The sequence below is a fragment of the Natrix helvetica genome (genome assembly GCF_964273705.1).
Source record: "Natrix helvetica genome assembly, chromosome: 2".
NCBI classification, from domain to species: domain Eukaryota; kingdom Metazoa; phylum Chordata; class Lepidosauria; order Squamata; family Natricidae; genus Natrix; species Natrix helvetica.
The window spans coordinates 210,842,765-210,862,207 of record NC_138552.1 but is presented as its reverse complement, the minus strand read 5'-3'; the positions used below and the strand labels follow the sequence as shown (position 1 = coordinate 210,862,207).

At 40.6% G+C, this 19,443-nt stretch overlaps 2 protein-coding genes across 12 annotated transcripts in view; one reads left to right on the top strand and one right to left on the bottom strand.

Annotated features, from left to right (window-relative positions):
• Positions 1 to 8,560, bottom strand: part of SYTL3 (synaptotagmin like 3) — a 36,928-nt gene extending 28,368 nt beyond the window's left edge. Inside the window, exons 1-4 of one of the 11 annotated variants that reach the window (XM_081940323.1) lie at positions 5,226 to 5,507; positions 4,928 to 5,031; positions 2,455 to 2,614; positions 1,480 to 1,842 (exon numbers count right to left, since the gene is read on the bottom strand). In XM_081940323.1, coding sequence (XP_081796449.1) covers positions 1,480 to 1,589 — 110 coding nt within the window. In that variant the 5' untranslated portion in view covers positions 1,590 to 1,842; positions 2,455 to 2,614; positions 4,928 to 5,031; positions 5,226 to 5,507. Of the gene's footprint in view, positions 1 to 1,479; positions 1,843 to 2,454; positions 2,615 to 4,927; positions 5,032 to 5,225; positions 5,508 to 8,236 lie in introns of those variants that run through there. The other 10 variants (XM_081940324.1, XM_081940326.1, XM_081940318.1 and 7 more) reach the window with 10 other exon arrangements.
• A 268-nt stretch (positions 8,561 to 8,828) lies between these two features.
• Positions 8,829 to 17,642, top strand: DYNLT1 (dynein light chain Tctex-type 1). The gene is made up of 5 exons (XM_081941259.1): positions 8,829 to 9,105; positions 10,611 to 10,652; positions 13,867 to 13,990; positions 16,447 to 16,524; positions 16,895 to 17,642. Exons 1-5 carry the CDS (start codon positions 9,079 to 9,081, stop codon positions 16,963 to 16,965), a joined length of 342 nt encoding a protein of 113 aa, XP_081797385.1. The 5' UTR covers positions 8,829 to 9,078; the 3' UTR covers positions 16,966 to 17,642.
• Positions 17,643 to 19,443: the final 1,801 nt, after the last annotated feature.

Sequence of the window (19,443 nt, the reverse complement as noted above, 5' to 3'; positions counted from 1 at the left end):
TCTTACCGCCCTTCCCATTGCTGCAGCGTGATCCTAATGTAAAGGCTACGCAGCATTTTGAGCAAGTCAAGAATGCACACCTCTGATCTAGCCTCATCGGTGCAGAGACAAGTTCTATCTTGCATTTTCATCTATTGATCATAGATAAACCATGAAACATTCTCTAAAAAGCAAGAATTAATTGAAACCTTAATTGGTGGGAAAGGGGATAAATCTGAATGACTCCATTTACTCTGTTCTATATGGGGTCTCAGTGTCTCTGAAAGATCAGTTAGGAGTTTTTCATAATTTAGGGCTGATATTTGTAGTAAACCAAACCAACCATAGTGAAGAACTTTCTGCAAGCATATAAAATTGCGCAAGCATTAAGATCTATCTTACCACTGGTATGAATTATTGAACATCATTATTGGCATCCCATTATTTGTGCACCTTTGCCCTCAAGAATATGCTTGTCCAGTACAGTATCAATCCACCAATTGTTAAGGAGGCTTATGAATTTAATGAATTTTTAGAAAGTGACTGGTTTTGAACATGGAATTCTGTTTTCGTGTTTAAAGATTGATGGCTAATTATTACAGTTGCTTTACTGAATGGTATGCTTGCTTAATATTTAAATTTCTGAAACTGTAAATTGTTTTGGAATATTATGTTGAAAATCAGCATCAAAGCATCAAAATCCTTATTTTCCCCCCAAAAATTCTTAATTGCCAAGCTAACTCCACTGGCAATGAATGAGGGCACTTCCACACAGTCACCAGTTTCACTCCCCAAGCTCATAAAAATACTTCGAACTTGGTCTGTGAATCTCTCTGCTTCTGCCCGTTTGAAATGTTGAGAAGGCACACAAACTATTGTCCCACTTCAAACTGCTGAAGACCTGTAATACAACAATCCACATAAAAGGGGAAGAAAAAGAACCAGTTATCTAGACAGTGGAAGATCGACTGCTTCTGAAGAAGAGGAAATTGACAAAACCAGAAACCAGTTTTACTCTGATGGTTTTATCTACTTAGAACTTAAGTCATCAGCTAGCATTTTCATTACAGTAACTGAAATATAAGAGTTGGAAACAAGTGGTATGCAGTCCTCAACTCAGGATAGTAATGGAGCCTGCCAATGATGGTCATAAGTTATGACGGACACAAAATAAGTTGGGCACTTGACTGACCTGTTTTTACTACTATAATTTTTTTGCAGCAGTTGCAGCGCAAATCACTATGTTCATTAAATTAATCCATGAAACCACTTAAGTTTCTTCCAACAAATGATTTCATTTAAAATTTCAACACTAGGGGGTGTTTTTGTGCTATCGTACCACAGAAGCACTCAAAAGCTTGGACAGTAAGCTCCTACATTTTTCCATGCCATTTTGTTTGGTCCTCAAAAGATATTGTGTTATATATTTTGAACAGTAGATTAGCTTACACAGCTCAGAAAACAACAGCAGCCTGCATTCCCAAATAAGAACTTGCATACCTTACTCTTTGTTCCTCCAGTTTTCTCAACATCTCGTCACGGCAAAGGACATTTAGAACAATGTCTTGCTCCAGTTCCTTAAGTAAGTTAAAGTTAAATTCTTGAGACATCTTCTCTTCTGATTTTCATAAGACAGAGTATCCAATATCCAGCAGGCAAAGGAGTTATGAAAACTTACATCCTTCATTCATTAGTGAAACATTTGCAAGGCATTGTTCTTTTTAAAAACAGTAAAAATAGAAGTGTGTATTTCAGACAAGCCTTTGTTTTCACAAACTCACTATCTGTTTAATACATCTGTTCTTCTTATTGACAGTTGTCAGTTTCCTCCCATGAAGAAATGAACTTCAGGCTCCCAATCTACTGGAAGTAATATTAAATTGATAAAATAAATAAATTAGTAATTCTGGTAGAAAATTGGTTCGGAAATATTTTTGTTAAATGTCTCCTGGTTCTTTTGACTATAACTTTGTTGGTCCATAAGTGTGGTAGGAAACGTGGTTTATCATTGCTCAATTTTACTGGGCTTGTTTGTTATATGTAGCTTTCAAAAAAAAGTATTTAATAGCCAATTATAATAAGCAAAGTAATAAAAGGTAAAGATCTGTTTCCTAATTTCATCTGGTGTGTGTGTGAGAGAGAGAGAGAGGGAGGGAGGGAGGGAATTATGCTTTGTCTATGTCTCTCGGGCACATAATATGGCTTTGCATAAAACAATGCAATTCTCACTGACCACGCCCCTCTCATGTCCTTTTGTTATTTCCTGCAATGTTCACTCATATTGCACCCATGCATATTGACTCATGAATTAGTGTACAATAAATAGGAAAACCCCGACCATCATCGCCAAGCGAAAACGAGGGAGAATTTCAATGATGTGACTTGAAGAAAGAAATAACAAGAGAGATCAAAAGAGAGAAAACTGTCTGAAAAAGCACCATTTCATCTGCAGTTTTGCAAATATGAGAAATGTACCTCCAAGCAACCATGTTTTCCGGGAGGCCTCAGAATTTGTGAGTTGGAGATTGTCTCTCTTTATGCAAAATGCACAATGTATTTCAGATCAAAGGAAGAAGTTAGCTTTATCTTCGTGCCACTTGATGTGAAAAGGTAGCTTTATAACTTCATTGACTGCCTGGAAGACCAAAGAAATCAAATGGGTACTTCTTTATGTGTGAAAAGCTTGTCTAAATTATTTCCTAAATAAAATCAATAAAATCATCACCAAATTTTAGCAGATATCATAGCATTCACACCTTCATCTGACATAAGCAATGACAGAAGTGCCTGTCTCTGAATCTTTAGGAATGAGCTGGAATTACAACCATTTACTGTAGAACAGTGATGGCAACTTTTTTCTTACAACGTGCTAAAATTGCATGCGCTGCTGCGTGCATGCGCATGCCCACACAATTCCCCACCCAACTGCGCATGCGTGCGCGACACCCACACTGCATGCACACACGACCTCTCCTCTGGAGGCTTTCCTGAAGGCTGGGGAGGGCAAAAAGGGCCTCCCCCAGCCTTCCGGAAATTGGAAACCGGTCGTTCCCAAACTTCCGGTTGGCACGTTGGGGCCGTTTTTCGCCCTCCCCAGCCTCCAGAGGCTTTCCTGAAGCCTGGGGAGGGTGAAAACAGCCTCTCCTGGCCCTCCAGAAATGTGAAAAATCAGCTGGCATGCACGCGCATGTGCGCCGGAGCAGACAGCTGGTATGCCACCTGTGGCATGCATGCCATAGGCTCACCATCACGGTTGTAGAATAACCGTGTTGGCCAGAATGAGATTATTCAGAATTAAGGCATTATTGACGTTAGAAAGTAAATGTACCATGAAGAGGAAATGAGGAAAGGACAGAAGTTGTGTAATGCATCACTTCATATTATGATTCTCCCTCTTTGGAAGTCAGGAACTCAACTTTTCACTTACAAACATTTTATTTGAATATCCAAGTACATTCTATAATTTTATTATAGAAAATCAAGTACATTCTCATCAGTAGTGGAAATGGTTTAAGGATCACTGATATATATATATATATTTTGCCAAATCAAGTATCTAGCATTCTACGTGTCTCTCTCAAAATAATATTAACACGTTTCTTATTCTTGTGAATATAAAAAGGCAGAACTTGTTCAAGTTTATATTCTATTGGCAGAATATGATTCCGTTATTGGATCATTGTCAGCTCTTATACTACTTGTAGCTTTTGTTTAGGAATGGCAAGAAGCTGACCAAATCTCTAAAATCCCTCATTTGTTTTATTCCTTTGTTTGTTTTGCAAATTAGCTTAGCCATGTCTCTTATTAAATACACAGGTGGTAATCACATTTTGTCACATTATTTTAATTAAACTTAAACTGAAATTAAATCAAATCAGATTTTATTTTTGTGCTGGCCTCATCTGCTTCTTTATTACCAGCTCTCCCATTTTTTAAACAGATCCTCCAGCATCTTTAACTGGGTCCTAATGTGAATGTACTTGCTTACTACACTATAGGCTGCTGGCCACACTTGCACTGGTGAGACACAGAGGAAAGTAATTCTCTGTCACATACAGAAAGAGTCAGACACCTCAGCCTCTCTTTGGTGACAGAACTCAGTTTGGCTTAGGAATTCTGGGAGTTGAAGTCCACGAGGCTTAATGTGGCCAGGGTTGGAGATGCTTCAACTAGCATACTGAGGGTTTACCTTTTACTTCTACTTTCTCTTGCACTGGGAGTAGGTGATGGTGGGTGGCACTGCCAAGCTGCCAGACCAAAGAAGGAGATCTGGTCAGGGGATGAAGACCCACTGAGATTCTGGGAAAGGAGGCTTGAGAACTCTAGACTTCTATCCTACAGGCTCAATTTGTTTTGTTATGTGACTCCTGGTCCTGGCAAGAAAATGGCCTGCATTATCCCCATCTTCTACAGAGGAATGTAAGGTTGAGAGCTATGGCTTCCATCAGAGATGCCCTGATGAACTGAAGACTTCCTGATTAACATCTAAGTATCCAACACCATACCATAATGCACCAGTTCCCTAGATGAAGTGCATTTTCCAAAGATTTGGTCTCAAAATACTGTAAATGCATTGTTCTATCACAGGGATGTCCAAACTTGGGAACTTTAAGACTTGTGGACTTCAACTCCCAGAATTCCCCAGCCAGCCATGCTGGCTAGGGAATTCTGGGAGTTGAAGTCCACAAGTCTTAAAGTTCCCAAGTTTGGACACCCCTGTTCTATCACAATAAATTTAAAAAGAAAACATGAGACTAATGTAATGGCAAACAGAAAATGTATTTCCTTTGAGGGCATTTTTTTTCTTCTGAATTTATTAATAGCTCTCCTAATATTAACAACAATATTTATGTTAGGTTTTGAATGTTAAATCATTAGACCTGAGATAGGTGGCATGGTGGTTAAGGCACCAGGCTAAAAACCAGGAGTAAGTTCTAGTCTGCCTTACCCCCAAAATCCAACTGGGTGACTTCAGATCAGTCACTTGTCCAGAATGGTGTGAAGTCGCCTGCTTGGTCCCTTTGGGCCTTATTCTATGTACTTTCACTCAGCCTGAGGAAAAAGGCAAGAGCAAACCACTTCTCAAAAAGCTTGCCAAGAAAACTGTAGGGCGTCACCAGGAGCCAACATGGACACAAAAATACAAACTAAACAAACAAACAAACAAACATCCTTACCCTTAGAAAATAAAAACAGATCAGACAAAAATTCCATGAAACTACTTTTTCCCATGAATAGCGACTTACCTGTTCCTTCCCAACCAGAAAGAGAGCCTCACTTTATTGAATAAGAGCTTGTTACCACCTTCTCATATGATTCTGTCTTGCTGAACCAGAATTAACATGGAGTTTGCTGTGTGTGCTTCACCTGATCGCCGTTCAGCCATCTGCACTGGAAGTCACCATTAGTAACACAATTTACTCTCAAAGAGAGGCTCAACAGGTTTTGGAAGAAGCCATTCGCTCAGGAGAGAGAAAAAACAGCTGTTCTCATTAAAATAGGTCTGAAACGTCCAAGTCATGGAACAGGAAGAGTAATAGCAGTTAAATGTGATACTGACAGTGTTTCCTCCTTCTTCCTCTCTAATATTAGATGTGTGCAATTCTGCAAACCTCAGTTTCCGCAAAGCTTCACAATAAGAAGCATACAATTATAGTCAATATGCCGTTTACAAGAAATGATTGGGGAGGTGGTTGTTGACAACTTGAGCAATTAGACAATATTGCAGTATTGTTAATGTGGAGGTGAAATTGCTTTATTTTACTGTGAATGTGCATACTTTTAATGGACAGAAGGGTTTTATCTTTGTTATTGGGCCAAAAACAAATTCATCACTCATCAAGAACAAGCAGCATCTTAGCTAGAGTCTCTAGATCTTCAGTGTCTACAATCATCTATATGTCTGTTTAAGAACCCTGTCCATATTTAAAGAGAAAATTTTGGAATAAGTTAACTTTTGTAGTATTTCTCTTATTGAATCAATGATCCTTCTAGACTTTCATTCTGTTTCTCACAATGGCCAATTCCCATTGAATCTGGAGATTCCCAGAAAATAAACTTCTTGCTTCTACATTCTCATATTTCCAATCACATTTTTCATCTTTGCTGGTGAAAATGATTCATATAGCAAAAAATGTTCCATATATTCTTGGCAACGATATGGAAGAAAGTTATCATTGCTTTCTGGGTTATTTTTTCAACTTCCCAGTCTAAACTACAACCTTAGGATTTACCAGTCTAGACTATAACCTTAGGATCCTCTTTCATCCTATTATCAAACAGGCTTGGCCTTTATCATCTCTTTGGGATCGGCTTTTTGGAACCAGTCAAGATCTACTTGTGCCTAGGAATTCTGTAAGGAATATCCCAGCATTGTGGGTTTTTTGAAGGAGATGGTGCCAGAACCAGATAAGGGCTGAACAGGTCTCTTCAAAAACGATTTTATTGTAATATATTTCAGAATAAGTTTTTTCCTGAAAAACAGTGAGTTCTGTTTTACTCTTCATGGTGACTTCCAGAGGCCTCTTCCTTGCCATTTCTTCACCTTGCTAGCAAGCATTTCATCCTTTTCCACACTCCACTTTTAGGCCATAAGGTTCCAGGTGCTATTATGGCCTCTTCCAGCAGCCCTTTGCCAGGTGTTACCATCGTGAAGGCTCTCGTTACTGATAATCTGAAGGAACGATTGTCCAATCCTGTTTCCTTAGCCTCTTATCTACCATACATACATGTACCAGTTGCTTTTCTCTCAATGCGATTTTCAGTTCTCAACAAGACTCTTTTCTCCTCCCCCCTGCCACCCCCCTCCCCGTTTAGCACTGCTCAGAGATATTGTCAGGCTGAAGAAAACTGTTCACACACATACCACACACACACAATGTTCAGTTCTATTGCTGACTCCTCTTTCTGAGCAGTGGTGCAGTGGTTAGAGTGCAGTACTGCAAGCTACTTCTGCTGATCACCGGCTGCCAGCAGTTTGGCAGATCGAATCTCATCAGGCTCAAGGTTGACTCAGCCTTTCATCCTTTCAAAGTCAGTAAGATGAGGACCCAGATTGTTGGGGGCAATATGCTGACTCTGTAAATCACTTAGAGGGCTGCAAAACACTATGAAACTGTATATAAATCTAAGTGCTATTGCTATTATCTTTTCTAAAAGATTTATTTTGGTCTGTCTGTTTGCCTTCCTTCAATTGAGCTCTGACATTTCACTGCTCTGCCTTAGTTTTTCTGAAAGAATTGTTTTTAAAAACGTTGCCTGTTACTTGATAAAATGGAGGCACAGTTTAACCTGCTTAATGGACTTAATTGTTACTTCTAGGAAATAAACCACCTTCACAGTAGGGACTTTTTAAGATCTGTTTTGCTCTTCAGTTTGCTGAGCTCTGAATAATTTTATAACACTTAGTGGCAGATACATGCTGTCTAGAAATGGAGCAAGGAGCAAAGAATGGTGCTGCATACACCAGCCATCAGTGTCTCTAAAGGGAAAGCAAACTGATAAGATAAGATGGCAGACAGGAAGAAGAGCATCTAATCTGATGCTTATAAAAACTAGATTAAATTCAACAATCACAAAACTAGAGTAATTATTGACTCCTGACAACTACCTGGACAAGTCCCTAATTTTTTCTTGTCAAGATTTTACAGAGGTGATTTGCCCTTGCCGTTTCCCTAGGGCTGAAATAGAGTGACTGGCCGAAGGTCACCCAGCTACTTCATGTCAAAGGACTTACTAGAACTCACGGTCTCCCAATTTCTAGCCGGATGCTTTAGCAATTGCATCAATCTGGCTCTTCTCAGTTGTGGACTACAGTGCTTTTAACATCTGTAACAATGCACCTCATTATCATTGACTGTGGGAGTTATAAGTCAATATATGCCTGGAGGGCACAAAGCTGGCATAACTGGCTCGGATCTGGAACAGATACAACTTTCAAGCAGCTATACACTGATAATTTCATAAATGGGGCTTTTGACAACACTAAAGGAACAGTTATTATTATGGATGCCCAATACATGGCAGCTTCCTATTTAGACATCATCTAAAAATAAATATAGAAGATCCTTGAACTAGGATCAACTCCTAGTGACCATTTGGATAGAGGCATACAGTATTGTTTTCTTGCTTTCTTCCTAGATGTATATGCACATGAGAGAGGCTTTACCTCCTCATCTCTTCCACAGTCCTGGGATCTCCTGTTAGGTCCCACACACACACACACACTTAAGTATCAACCCGGTCTGCTTCTATTTACCTTTCTCAGGATCATTTCAGACGACAGATGCTGCCATCTGCTGTGAGCGTTAGCCTTAAGGAGCGCGCCGAAATGCAGCAGTGAAAATTATGCTCCAGGTCTCTTAAACCCGGCTACCCTTTTTGTCCACGAATGCGTTGGGTTTGCTTCGCCCTTTCTTGCGACTGCTGCACATGGGTGTTTTTTTCAAACTTGGCAAATTTCAGACGGCTGGATTTCAGCTCCCAGAGTTGGAACCCGCCCATTTTTAAGATGCCAAGTTTGGAAAAACACTGCTGCGCACCCGCCGCCCTTCTACCTTACAGATACAGATTAAGAGAGTTGGGAGGGACCTTGTAGGTCATCTAGTCCAATCCCACGCCCAAGCAGGAGATCCTACTACAGGGGTCTCCAAACTTGGCCACTTTAAGACTTGTGGACTTCAATTCCCAGAATTCCTCAGCCAAGTGCTGTCTGAGGAATTCTGGGAGTTGAAGTCCACAAATCTTGAAGACCCCTGGTACTTGGAAACGCGAGGACTTGAATATCAACTAAGGAAGAAGCATCCATCATTTCCTCCTATCTGGCGGTTGCGGGCAGAGCCTGCAACCTCCCACGTGAGACGACACGTCACAATCCGGAAAGGGGAAGCGGTGGAAGCTGACAGGGCCCCGCGAGCAGAAAGCGTAGCCCAGCAACCCCCCCCCCAGTCGGGACTGCCTGTCTGCGTCCGGTGATTGGCTGACCGCGTCGACCGCAGTGCGCAACCGCAGAAGAAAAGAGGAGGAGGGAGGGAGTTCGTCGCGTAGCGGCCAACGAACGCGCGGGGGTTGGAGCCGAGCTGAGTCAGAAGGAGGAGGACGATGGATGAGCTCCAGTCTGCCGAGGAGGTAAAGCGTCTCCGGAACAAAAAGGAGGACCTTTGTCCCGGGACGTCGCAGGCTTGGCTGTAGCGGAGCTTTGGAGAAAGAGAGGTTTCGGGTAGCCTCTCCGGTAGAGACACGCCCCTTCCCCATTGTTGCTCCTCTTCCCCACGCACCCACGCCTGGGCTTTTCTCGCCTTCCAAAAGGCGGCGGGGAATGTCGTTCGTTCACGCCCCAGCGGCCTTTCATGGGCGCGCTGCTCTTTCCCGGATTAATGCGGGGGCGATGGGTTCGTTAGCAGGGGGTTGGACTAGTAGACCTTCAAGATCCCTTCCAACTCTGTTATTCTAGTCTTGTCTTCTCTCTCTCTCTCTCTCTCTCTCTCCCTCCCTCTCTCTCTCTCTCTCTCTCTCTCTGTGTTTCTCTCTGTCTGTCTGTCTATCTATCTATGCATGCCTGTCTATCTATTTATCTATCTATCTGTATTATCATAAAGAGACGAGGGGGCTCAATGGCTGTGACGAGCTTGTCAATCAGAAAGTCGGCAGTTTGGTGGTTTGAATCCCTAGTGCGTAACAGAGTGAGCTCCCCTCACTTGTCCCAGCTTCTGCCAACCTAAAAGTTCGAAAGCATGTAAAAATGCAAGCAGAAAAATAGGAACCACCTTGGTGGGAAGGTAACAGCGTTCTGTGCTCCTTTGGCGTTGAGTCATGCCAGCCACGTGATCACGGAGACGTCTTCGGACAGTGCTGGCTCTTTGGCTTTGAAGCGGAGATCAGCACCGACCCTTAGAGTCGGGAACGTCTAGCACGTATGTGTGAGGGGAACCTTTACCTTTATATATATATCATTCTGCGCAGCTACCACCAGATGAGAGTGTTGCTTTTGGCTCACATTAAGAATTCAGAGTTTTTTTTAAAAAATAAAAATAGCTCACTGTCCCAATGAGTCAAGCCATAACTCTGTTAGGCATGCAGGGAACCTGTTAGGTTGCAGCCATAGTGCCTGCAGAAAATTATTGTTACCTGGATGAGAAAATAGCTCTTTTTCTGTGATTACTGCCTGCACTTATTGTGCATTTTTAAAATTTTTATTTATATGACTTATATGGCCGCCTATCTCATAAAATGATTCTAGCCAGCAAGAACAATCCATAAAAACATGACTAAAGACAAGAGTATTCCCCACCCCCCACCCCATGGCAGATCAAACATCCTCTCAGCTCAACCCTCATCCCAGCTCAACGATTGGGGGAGAAGAACAAAGGCCTCCGGAATACCATTGTCATGTTGATTATTACGTTGGCATATCTGTCATTTATATACTTAAGGAAACATGGAGCATCTTGCTCCTTGCTTCTTTGTGAGAGGCTAGGAAAGTGATAATGACTGTTAAATCAAAATAAGCTGTAAATGCTCTCAGATCTATGCTATTATGTCAATTGAATGAGTGAAGTATTTATTGCCGTGACACTATTTTCAGTTTTGCATAATGTAATTTAAATATTTCTGCTTTTTTTTTAAAAAAAAAGACTGCTTTTATTGTGGATGAAGTAAGCAACATTATAAAAGAGGTAAGTCCTTATACATTAATATCATCTTGCATCGTTATTACATCTCCTGTATTACTCAGTCAAGGTTTTTTTTAGGAAGGTGGTTCTGCCAGTTAACACTTTATTAACAGTTTATATTTTTATTGTACCAAACAGCTGTTTGCATGACACTGTCTTCCTTCAAAAGAAGAATTTATCACTTCTACAGCTTGAGGAATAAATTTTGCACCAAATTTTAAGTATAAGCCCCCTTATTAATGGGAATAAAATCTTGCATAATCATAAAAATATTTCTTAGTAAACACAACAAAAATAGTGGGTTTGCTTTGCTGGTAGTTTGGCTCATTGATTCTGAAGAAGCTGCAACTTCCAGATAATCTCTAAAGGCTGGTCTGCATGTTGCAGCATTCCAGCAAAATCATAATCAGGATATGGGTTGTTATCAGGGCATCTTACTCTGGGTAGGTCTGAAACCCCACACTACTTGGAATTGGACAGACCTTGATTATGGTTTCCACTGCTTTTAAAACAGGAATTATAAGCCTGAAGGAACCCACCACAGCCAGTCACAGACAACCTCCAAAGTTCATTCAGTGAATACAGTTGTTCAATCAGCTCTGAATCCATCTAATGGTAGCAAAGTCCAGCTTACATTTTGCCACATTCTATACAATCCTATAAATTTCAGTACAATTTTTGCCATTTCATTTGAGGTATTTCAAAGAAATTGTAACTTAGCCCCCCAATAGTCCTAACTGTAAAACCACTTTTAAGTAATGCTGTAGGGTTCCTAAATAAAACCATTAGGAACTAAACCAAAGTAAGCAAGCGGCTTTCATAACAATATTTAGTTTATGTGGAAAATGTTTGTACAAATGGAGATGGACTCCTGTTTTAACTGCATCAAGCTCTCCGTTTATGGAGCATCTTTATCTTCAGGAGTAGGTTTTCAGGGTTTAAAAGGAGCTGCATACAACTCTTTTGAGTATTCCTTCTAATGACATTTTAGGTGGGCTTTAAAGCTCTCTGTTACCTTCTCCTTTCTTTGGAGGAGAGGGCCAGACAGTATAAGTAGAAAAGGGGAACTCTGAAAATCAGAGGTATGTTCCACTTCTGAACACCAGCTTTTCTGACTTATTTTTGATGTCTGCATAATGTTGGTTAACACAGAAAAATAACTTCATGGACACATGCCTAGGTCAGTGGTGGGTTCTGGATCCTGTTGCAACCGGTACGGTTGCAACGGGGCCCGGCATCCTCCACATGAATGTGTGCAGCTTGCACATGCGTCTTACCCTCCAGCGACGCCTCCGCGATACTCCAGCTGCTCGGCGGAGCATCGCATAGTGCTGTAAGCGTGTGCGCGGAAGCGCCGAAGAGTTTATAGACAGGTAAGGACGACGGGCAGGCAGGTAGGCCTTCTGGAGCACGTACCGGAACGGTATCCAGTGCTCCGGGCAGGCACCAGTATGCCTGTACCGGGGCGTACAACTTGCAACCCATCCCTGGCCTAGGTGCTTTTGAATCCCAGCCAATATGTATCTTTTGATGCCCTAAAATAACTGCATTCATAAAATATACTACTATTGCTTGAAATGGTTAAGCATATCCAGCTCAGGGCTTTTTGTCATGTAATTAGACCTGGCCTCTAACAATTTGTAACCTATTAAATCTAGATAAATGGTGGTGGGAATTAATTGATTTCCATGCTTGTGGCTCACTCAGGCAGAAGAGACTATTTTGCTCTTTTAAATCCCAACTTCAGCAACAAATTGTTAGCAACTTGTAACTGGAATCTTTTTTTTCATCATGATTCAGATTTCTCAGATAATGACAATTTTTTTTCTTGTAGGTAGTTTTGATTCTGTCATAAATTGTAATCCATACTTAGGCAAAAAGTTTGACAAACTCTTTAGCTATGACTCCCAATTCCACAGCCGGTTCTTCGGTGTCTTCAAGTTGTTGCTATCTACATACATGCGTTTCCACCATATCCATTTCCTCCATATCCATTTCAGTTCAATATTTTGTAATAAAATTCTTAATGTTCTTTTGGATAGTTTAGTCTAAATCCTTATTGATGGAATGCAAAAATTATACCTTCCGATTTATGCCATTGGAATGATACCATTTTCTGTTTCAAAGCTGTTGTTAATATAGAATCTATGTAGTTCATTATTTTAGCGCAGATTATAGTCTGGTTAATAGTTGTCAAGGTACCAGTGTCTTATTTGCTAATCTCTTGTTATAGCAACTGCCCTAACAATTCAGAAGAAGCTTAGAACATGCCCTGTTGTGCTAAGCATTACAATACAGAAAGCACAAGACATCCTTTTTAAAATTAAGTTACAGTTAATAATTGCTAAATTATAAAAATAATCTCTGAGACAAACTTATTTCTGTGAATTCCCAGGCTTATCAAATGTAAATGTTCCTGAGTAATAGTTTGCTAATTTTAAAAATCCTTCAGGAGGAAAAATACCCTTAATAACTAAGGCTTAATAATATGCAGTGAATGACAGTCAAAGACTCTACATGTCTGCTAAATATATAAACATAATCTCTATGTAAGTATGCCCTGATAACACCCATTTTATTTTAAGAGGGGATTACTTGTGGCTGGTCTGCATTAAGACTAGAATAGAAAGGTTTGATTTGATTTGAAGAGAATAAGAATAATCCCATTTGAGTTGATGCAGTAGGTTATGCTGTTTTTCTTCTCCCATTGCTAAGGATCTTATTGGCTGCAAAACAAAGAAATTACCATTCAGTAGTTAAAATGAAATATGGCAAGAATGATAGACTGGATGGAAGGAAGAAAGGGCCGTCCCTGTTCAATAACATTCAAATAATCAGGCCCTATGCCATATAGGCACTGTAATAACCAGACGAATGGAACTGTTATTAGTGGAAGCCACTTTAGGGAAGGCAAGATGGTGGAATGGAATGGAACTCATTGCATACTTAAACAAGAATCTTTTGCATAAGCTTCCTAATTGATGAGATGTAAGCATCAATATGTTGAATTGCAAGATAGTTTCAAAATGGCGGTTCTTTTTTTGCATAGTTGCGCGTGCATCTTCTGACAAAACTGGGCTGTATTGTGTTATGTTTAGCCATATTTGATAAATGTACTCAAATGAACCAATTCCTTTTTTATAATTAGCAAGTGACATAGGTAGGAGTAATGCTTCTCACTGGTAGTGATCTACATTTAATCTTTTTCTACCTATAGTCCATAGAAGGAACAATAGGTGGCAATGCATATCTGCATAGCAAGGTGAACCAATGGACTACAACTGTTGTGGAGCAGATTTTAAGTCAGTTGACAAAGCTGGGGAAACCATTCAAATATGTTGGTAAGTTAAATATGTGCTTTTCAGAAATTTTAATTTTTTCAGAAAATTAAATCTTGAAATTGTAAAGGTGGGGAGATTCTGATAGTACCGTATTTTTCGCCCTATAAGACGCTCCGGAATATAAGACGCACCCAATTTTAAAGGAGGAAAATCTAGAAAAAAAAGATTCTGAACCAAATACTATAGTAAAATATTTTATATCAACTGTATAAAGTTAACAGCAGTTTAAGAACAATTTTATGTCAACCATGTAACATATTAAGAACTATCTTTACTCTCATTAACAGTCAGAGCAAGAAACAGCAAGAAATCCAGAAATGAAAGAACTGTCAATATTACCAATATGTTCTTCATTTCCCCTCCCCCCTTATATTTCATCTGGTGCTCTCTTATCCAGCCATATTTCATCTAGTGGTCTCATACCCCCTCATATCTCATCTGGTGCTCTCTAACCCCCATATTTCATCTGGTGGTCTCGTAACCCCCTCATATGCATCTGGTTTGAGTGAATGCTGCAGGAAAGGAGATTGTAAAAAGGAGATTGTTCCTCTTCCCTTCCCTTCCTCCACCCCCCCCCCGCCCCAATTTCTCCGGATTCTCAGGAGCCTTAAAGCAGCGCCTCCTTAAACCAAAGCCTCTGAGTAACTGGGAAAGAAAGGCGTGCTTTTCGGGTGGCAGTTTTCGGCAGGTTCCAAGCGCGGCTTTCTTTCCCAGTTACTCAGAGGCTTTGGTATACTCGGCCCTCACCCTCCTCCTCCTGCAAGCGAAAGGTGACTCCGAGATTCGGGGGGGGGGCAGCTCAGGGGAGACAATGGCCACAACAACTTCACTCCCCAGCAATGTGAGGAGCCGCTCAATTTTGGGTTCAATTGTGGTCATAAGTTTTCTTTCTTTGTTTGTTTCTTTCATTTCTCTCTCCCACTTTCTTTTTTTTTCCTTTTTTCATTTTTTCTGCCTTTCTTTCTCTTTCTCTCTCTTTCTGTTTCTCTGTGTGTCTGTCTGTCTCTCTCTGTGTGTGTGTAGCTCTTTGTCTCTCTCTCCCTCCCCCCCTCTCTGTCTCTCTCTGTCATTCTTTCTGTGTGTCTGTCTGTCTCTCTCTCTCTCTCCTCCCTCCTCCATCTGTCACTCTGTATGTGTGTGTCTGTCTGTCTCTCACTCTCTCTCCCTCCCTCCCTCTCTATCTCTCTGTGTTTCTCTCTCCTCCCTTCCTCTCTGTCTGTCACTCTGTGTATATGTGTGTGTGTCTGTCTGTCACTCACTCAATCACTAACTCTGTGTGTGTGTGTTTGTGTCTCTCTCTGTGTGTGTCTCTGTCTGTCTGTCCCTCTCTCCGTCCCAACTGGAGAACAACCTTTTCTGTCCCCTTACTAGCCCATCCGGGAAGATGAGGAACACGAGGGGGATCTCCCCCCCCCCGCGGATGGGCTCCGAACCAGCGGAGCCTCGTCCTTCTTTTTAAGCAGGCAGCTATCAGAGAGAAGAAGGCAGCGCGGCTTGTGCAGCAGCCAAAGATTGCCTGCTTAAAGATCGCCTGCTTAAAGATCGCCTGGAAGTGGGCAGGGCAGAGGTGGGCGCAGCGCTGCTGCCCTTCGCCTTAAGGGACATGCTGGCTGGCGTTGCTTCAGGGCGCCCTGACCACCAGCTCCTCCATGCACAGCCCGTTTCCCCCCCCCCCCAAAAAAAAGACTGTTTTCTTTTTAAAAAACGTCTCTGCAGACGATCTTGAAAACCTGCGAGGTTGCTTTCGGAGGGGAAAGACGGGCAGCTGTGCAAAGGCATGTTTTAAAGCTGCAGGCTCCAAGGCTGCAGGTGCCCAGGGAGGGCGGCAGGGGCAAATGCTGCCGCCTGCCCCCTCCCAAAGCAACATCGCAGGTTTTCAAGATAGTTCGGACAGGTGTTTTTTAAAAAGAAAACCCTGAAAAAGCCGCAAGATCTGGAGAGAGATCCGGCCAGCGCGAGAAGACATTTCTGAGAAGCGATCTCGCCATTTTTTGCATCGGGGCATGCTGCAAGCGGGGGGGGGGGAAGTGAAGACCTTTTCCAGCTGGCGCAAAGGACTTCCCCGGACTTGCTTTAGTGAATACGGGCCCGCACCTCCACCACCACCAATCCAGAAAAGGTCTTTGCTCCCTCTCTCTTGCAGCAAGCCCCGATGCAAAAAAATGCCAAGGACTTGCGAGTGAGTGACAGGGGCGGAGCTTCCGGGTTCATTGACCAACCGGCAGAAACCCACTACTGCCCAGGTGGGTACATTCGGCCTATAAGACGCACCCAGATTTTCACCCTCTTTTTTGGAGTAAAAAAGTGCGTCTTATAGGGCGAAAAATACAGTAATTAGTCTGAACACTTGTGGTCATACTTCATGTATTTTATATCCTTTGCAAAATCAGATATAATTGTGTTACATGGAAAAATGATTTTTTTTTCTAACAGTATTTTGTCTCTATAATTTCTAGTGACCTGTGTGATTATGCAAAAAAATGGGGCTGGACTTCACACTGCAAACTCTTGCTTCTGGGACAATGCCGCTGATGGTATAAAACTCTTTCAAAATTGGTGTTGCTGAACTTTTTTAAAGGGAAAAAATGTATAATTCTGGAAGCTCTATCGGGTAAAATAATTTTTACGGCATTTACAAACTTTTGGTTCTAGTGCTTTTACCTGATCATGGCTGCAATGACTTACTCTCCCTTACTGTTCAAAATAGGCAGTACAGAAAACTGTAAAATGGGTGTGCTTCCAAACAGTTTAGATAATAGTAGAGTTTGTCTATAAGTATTATGCAAGCTTATGAAGAGCTTTACCAGAGACTTAAATGCCTGGATTACAGTATAGATGCACTAATCTATATCTTGTATTTATGTGACTAACTGCTTGCTGTTTTTGCTTTGTTTTGTTTTCTAGGAGCCTGCACTGTAAGATGGGAGAACAAGACTATGTACTGTATTGTCAGTGCCTTTGGACTTGCAATATAATTGCCTTGAAATCCTTCAGATCTTGTCATTGCTTTAAGTCCACTAAAATTGAATTCGGTGAATAACTAAGAACTCCCCATTCTTTCTGAGGAAAAACAGGAGAGAAATCTCAGTACTGTTATATAAGCATGATCCCTTGTTCACACCCAAACTCTGTCTTAACACTTTAAGGACTTTTTCTCAAGGTGCTAAAACCTGAAACTTGCTGCACTTCTATAGCTTTACTCCACCTGTGTGGGTAAGACTGGTTTTCACTCTAGATTTGTTTGTTTATTAAATTATTGAAGCTCTGAATATGTGTATGTTCGTTCCTAAAAGTTTAAAAAAAATTGAAATGAGGATAATGTCATGATTGCAGCAATGGCTGATCTTTGCTAGTTTTGAAAGTAAGCAGAGCCAATATAGTATTTGGGGTCCCTAATTCTACTGGTATGTTCATATGATCACCAGGAATGAATTTGAAGGTATCTTTGCCCTAACTCTTGGTAGTCCGGTATTCAATATGCTGAAGTTCTGAAAGAGTATCATTATTCCTTCATCTCATTAGCTTCCTGGGTATTTTGTTTTGGCTGGCATTCCCATGTAAAGCATGGGCAAAATCAAAGAAAGGCTAATTGACATTAATGCGGAAGTTCAGTATAAAATTTTATTATGAATAAATTGAATTTCATGATTTTTATTTTGCACTATTTCTAGTATTTGCTAAAGAAAATCCTTTACATTGAATGTTCCTTTTATGCTGTGGGAAAATTCTGTTTCATATTCCAAACCTCACCATAATTACAAACAGCAGAGTCCCTGAAGCCCAGAGATTACACATTACAATAAACCATGCATATCCCTTCTTCAAGCAAAATTAAATTTAGAAATGTACTCATTAACATAGGCATTTTGAAAAAAAGCACTAGCCACATTTTGATATAAAACTTTCTATATTTGCCTTGTTACACAGCTGTTTAAAAATACTGAAATCTGTTGAATAGTGTTGAAAGGATTTTTCCATATATATATTGGCACAAGTGGAACATAAGACAACAAACACAGCAAAAGAGCCATAGAGCTGATGTGCAATGATTGCACAATCTCAGGTATTTTTTCCCTCAGGTTTTGTATCAAATTTGACCCAAAAGCTTAATAGCATGTACTTCTGAATAAACATGCACAAAATTGGAATTAAAATCACCATGAAAATAATTGCTTTTTTTCAACATACCACTTAACTTCTAATTCCCAAGTATATTATGCTTAATGGTAACTTATGTTGCTCTTGGTGGTACTGAAAAAGCCTCAGTTTGATCCTTTTCAAATATTTTTATGAAAATGTATGGTTAACTTCATGAACAAAAGCTTGATTGGCTTTGTGGCAGTGTAATATGACGTTATCTCCCTGTCCTACACTATCTGCTGCTTTCCTGGTTTAATCAGGTTATTCTGTCCAATTATCAATTTCCTAAAAGAGCAGCTGCTTTCACTTAAAGGAAACATGGCATTGTCAGAGGACATTTTAAAACAAAATTTTTCAGGCTTGGGAGGGGGCAAAATTCCTACTGCTAACATGAAAATTATTGGAGTCCACCTAATAACTGAGTAATTAAAGGATAGACTCATGTACCCATAATACTGATAAGTCATTTTATAATGAGAATCACCACCACCACCCCAACCTGAGAGCTGTAAGTGAGAGTAGTATTTAAAACCCTTTTTTACTAATAGCTCCCTAGCTTCATACTGGGAAAATACATTTGTATCCAAGTGAATCTTCTTAACTGAGTTCTCAGTATTCCCTCAACTAAAAGTATGAAATAGATCCTGTCTCATTACACCATTGTATAATGTACATACAAAAGTATTCTGTGATGAATAATGTGCCTGAAAAATAGTCTCAATTTCCAATAAGGAGCAGGGTACAAAAAGAGCAGCAGCACTCATTTTTATTGTATTTTCCAAGTTAAGTGTCATTTTGTATGTATTTGGAAATTTCATTTTGACTTTTGCAAAACTGAAAAATATCACAGTACTTATGAAAAAGCCAATAATACACTCGTTCCTTGCAAAAGTGATCACCATTGGCCTTGCCTCTGTTCAAACATATGAACAAAAGGAGAGGGGAAGAGATGCCTAATTCATCCCATGCAATAGCAGCAGTACTTAGACTTATATACTGCTTTAGAGTGCTTTATAGCACTCTCTGAGCGATTTGCAGAGTCAGCCTATTGCCTTCAACAATCTGGGTCCTCATTTTACCCACCTCAGAAGGATGGAAGGCTGAGTCAACCTTGAGGAGGTGAGATTAGAACTGCTAAACTTCTGGGCAGTCAGTAGAAGTAGCCTGCAGTACTGCATTCTAACCACTGCGCCACCACGGCTCTTAAATACTAAATTATTTAAAGAAACTAATGCAGGCAAATTCATTGGAAAACGTTTAACTCAATTATATAAAATAAATTGTGTACAGGTAGTCCTTGACTTATGACCCCA

What these genes read in the sequence shown, in the direction of transcription:
- DYNLT1 (XM_081941259.1), top strand. Translation starts at nt 9,079, where the DNA reads ATGGATGAGCTCCAGTCTGCCGAGGAG. An exon ending in AGCTCCAGTCTGCCGAGGAG is followed by an intron (nt 9,106 to 10,610) that starts GTAAAGCGTCTC and finishes TTAAAAAAAAAG; the next exon opens with ACTGCTTTTATTGTGGATGA. An exon ending in CTGGGACAATGCCGCTGATG is followed by an intron (nt 16,525 to 16,894) that starts GTATAAAACTCT and finishes TTTGTTTTCTAG; the next exon opens with GAGCCTGCACTGTAAGATGG.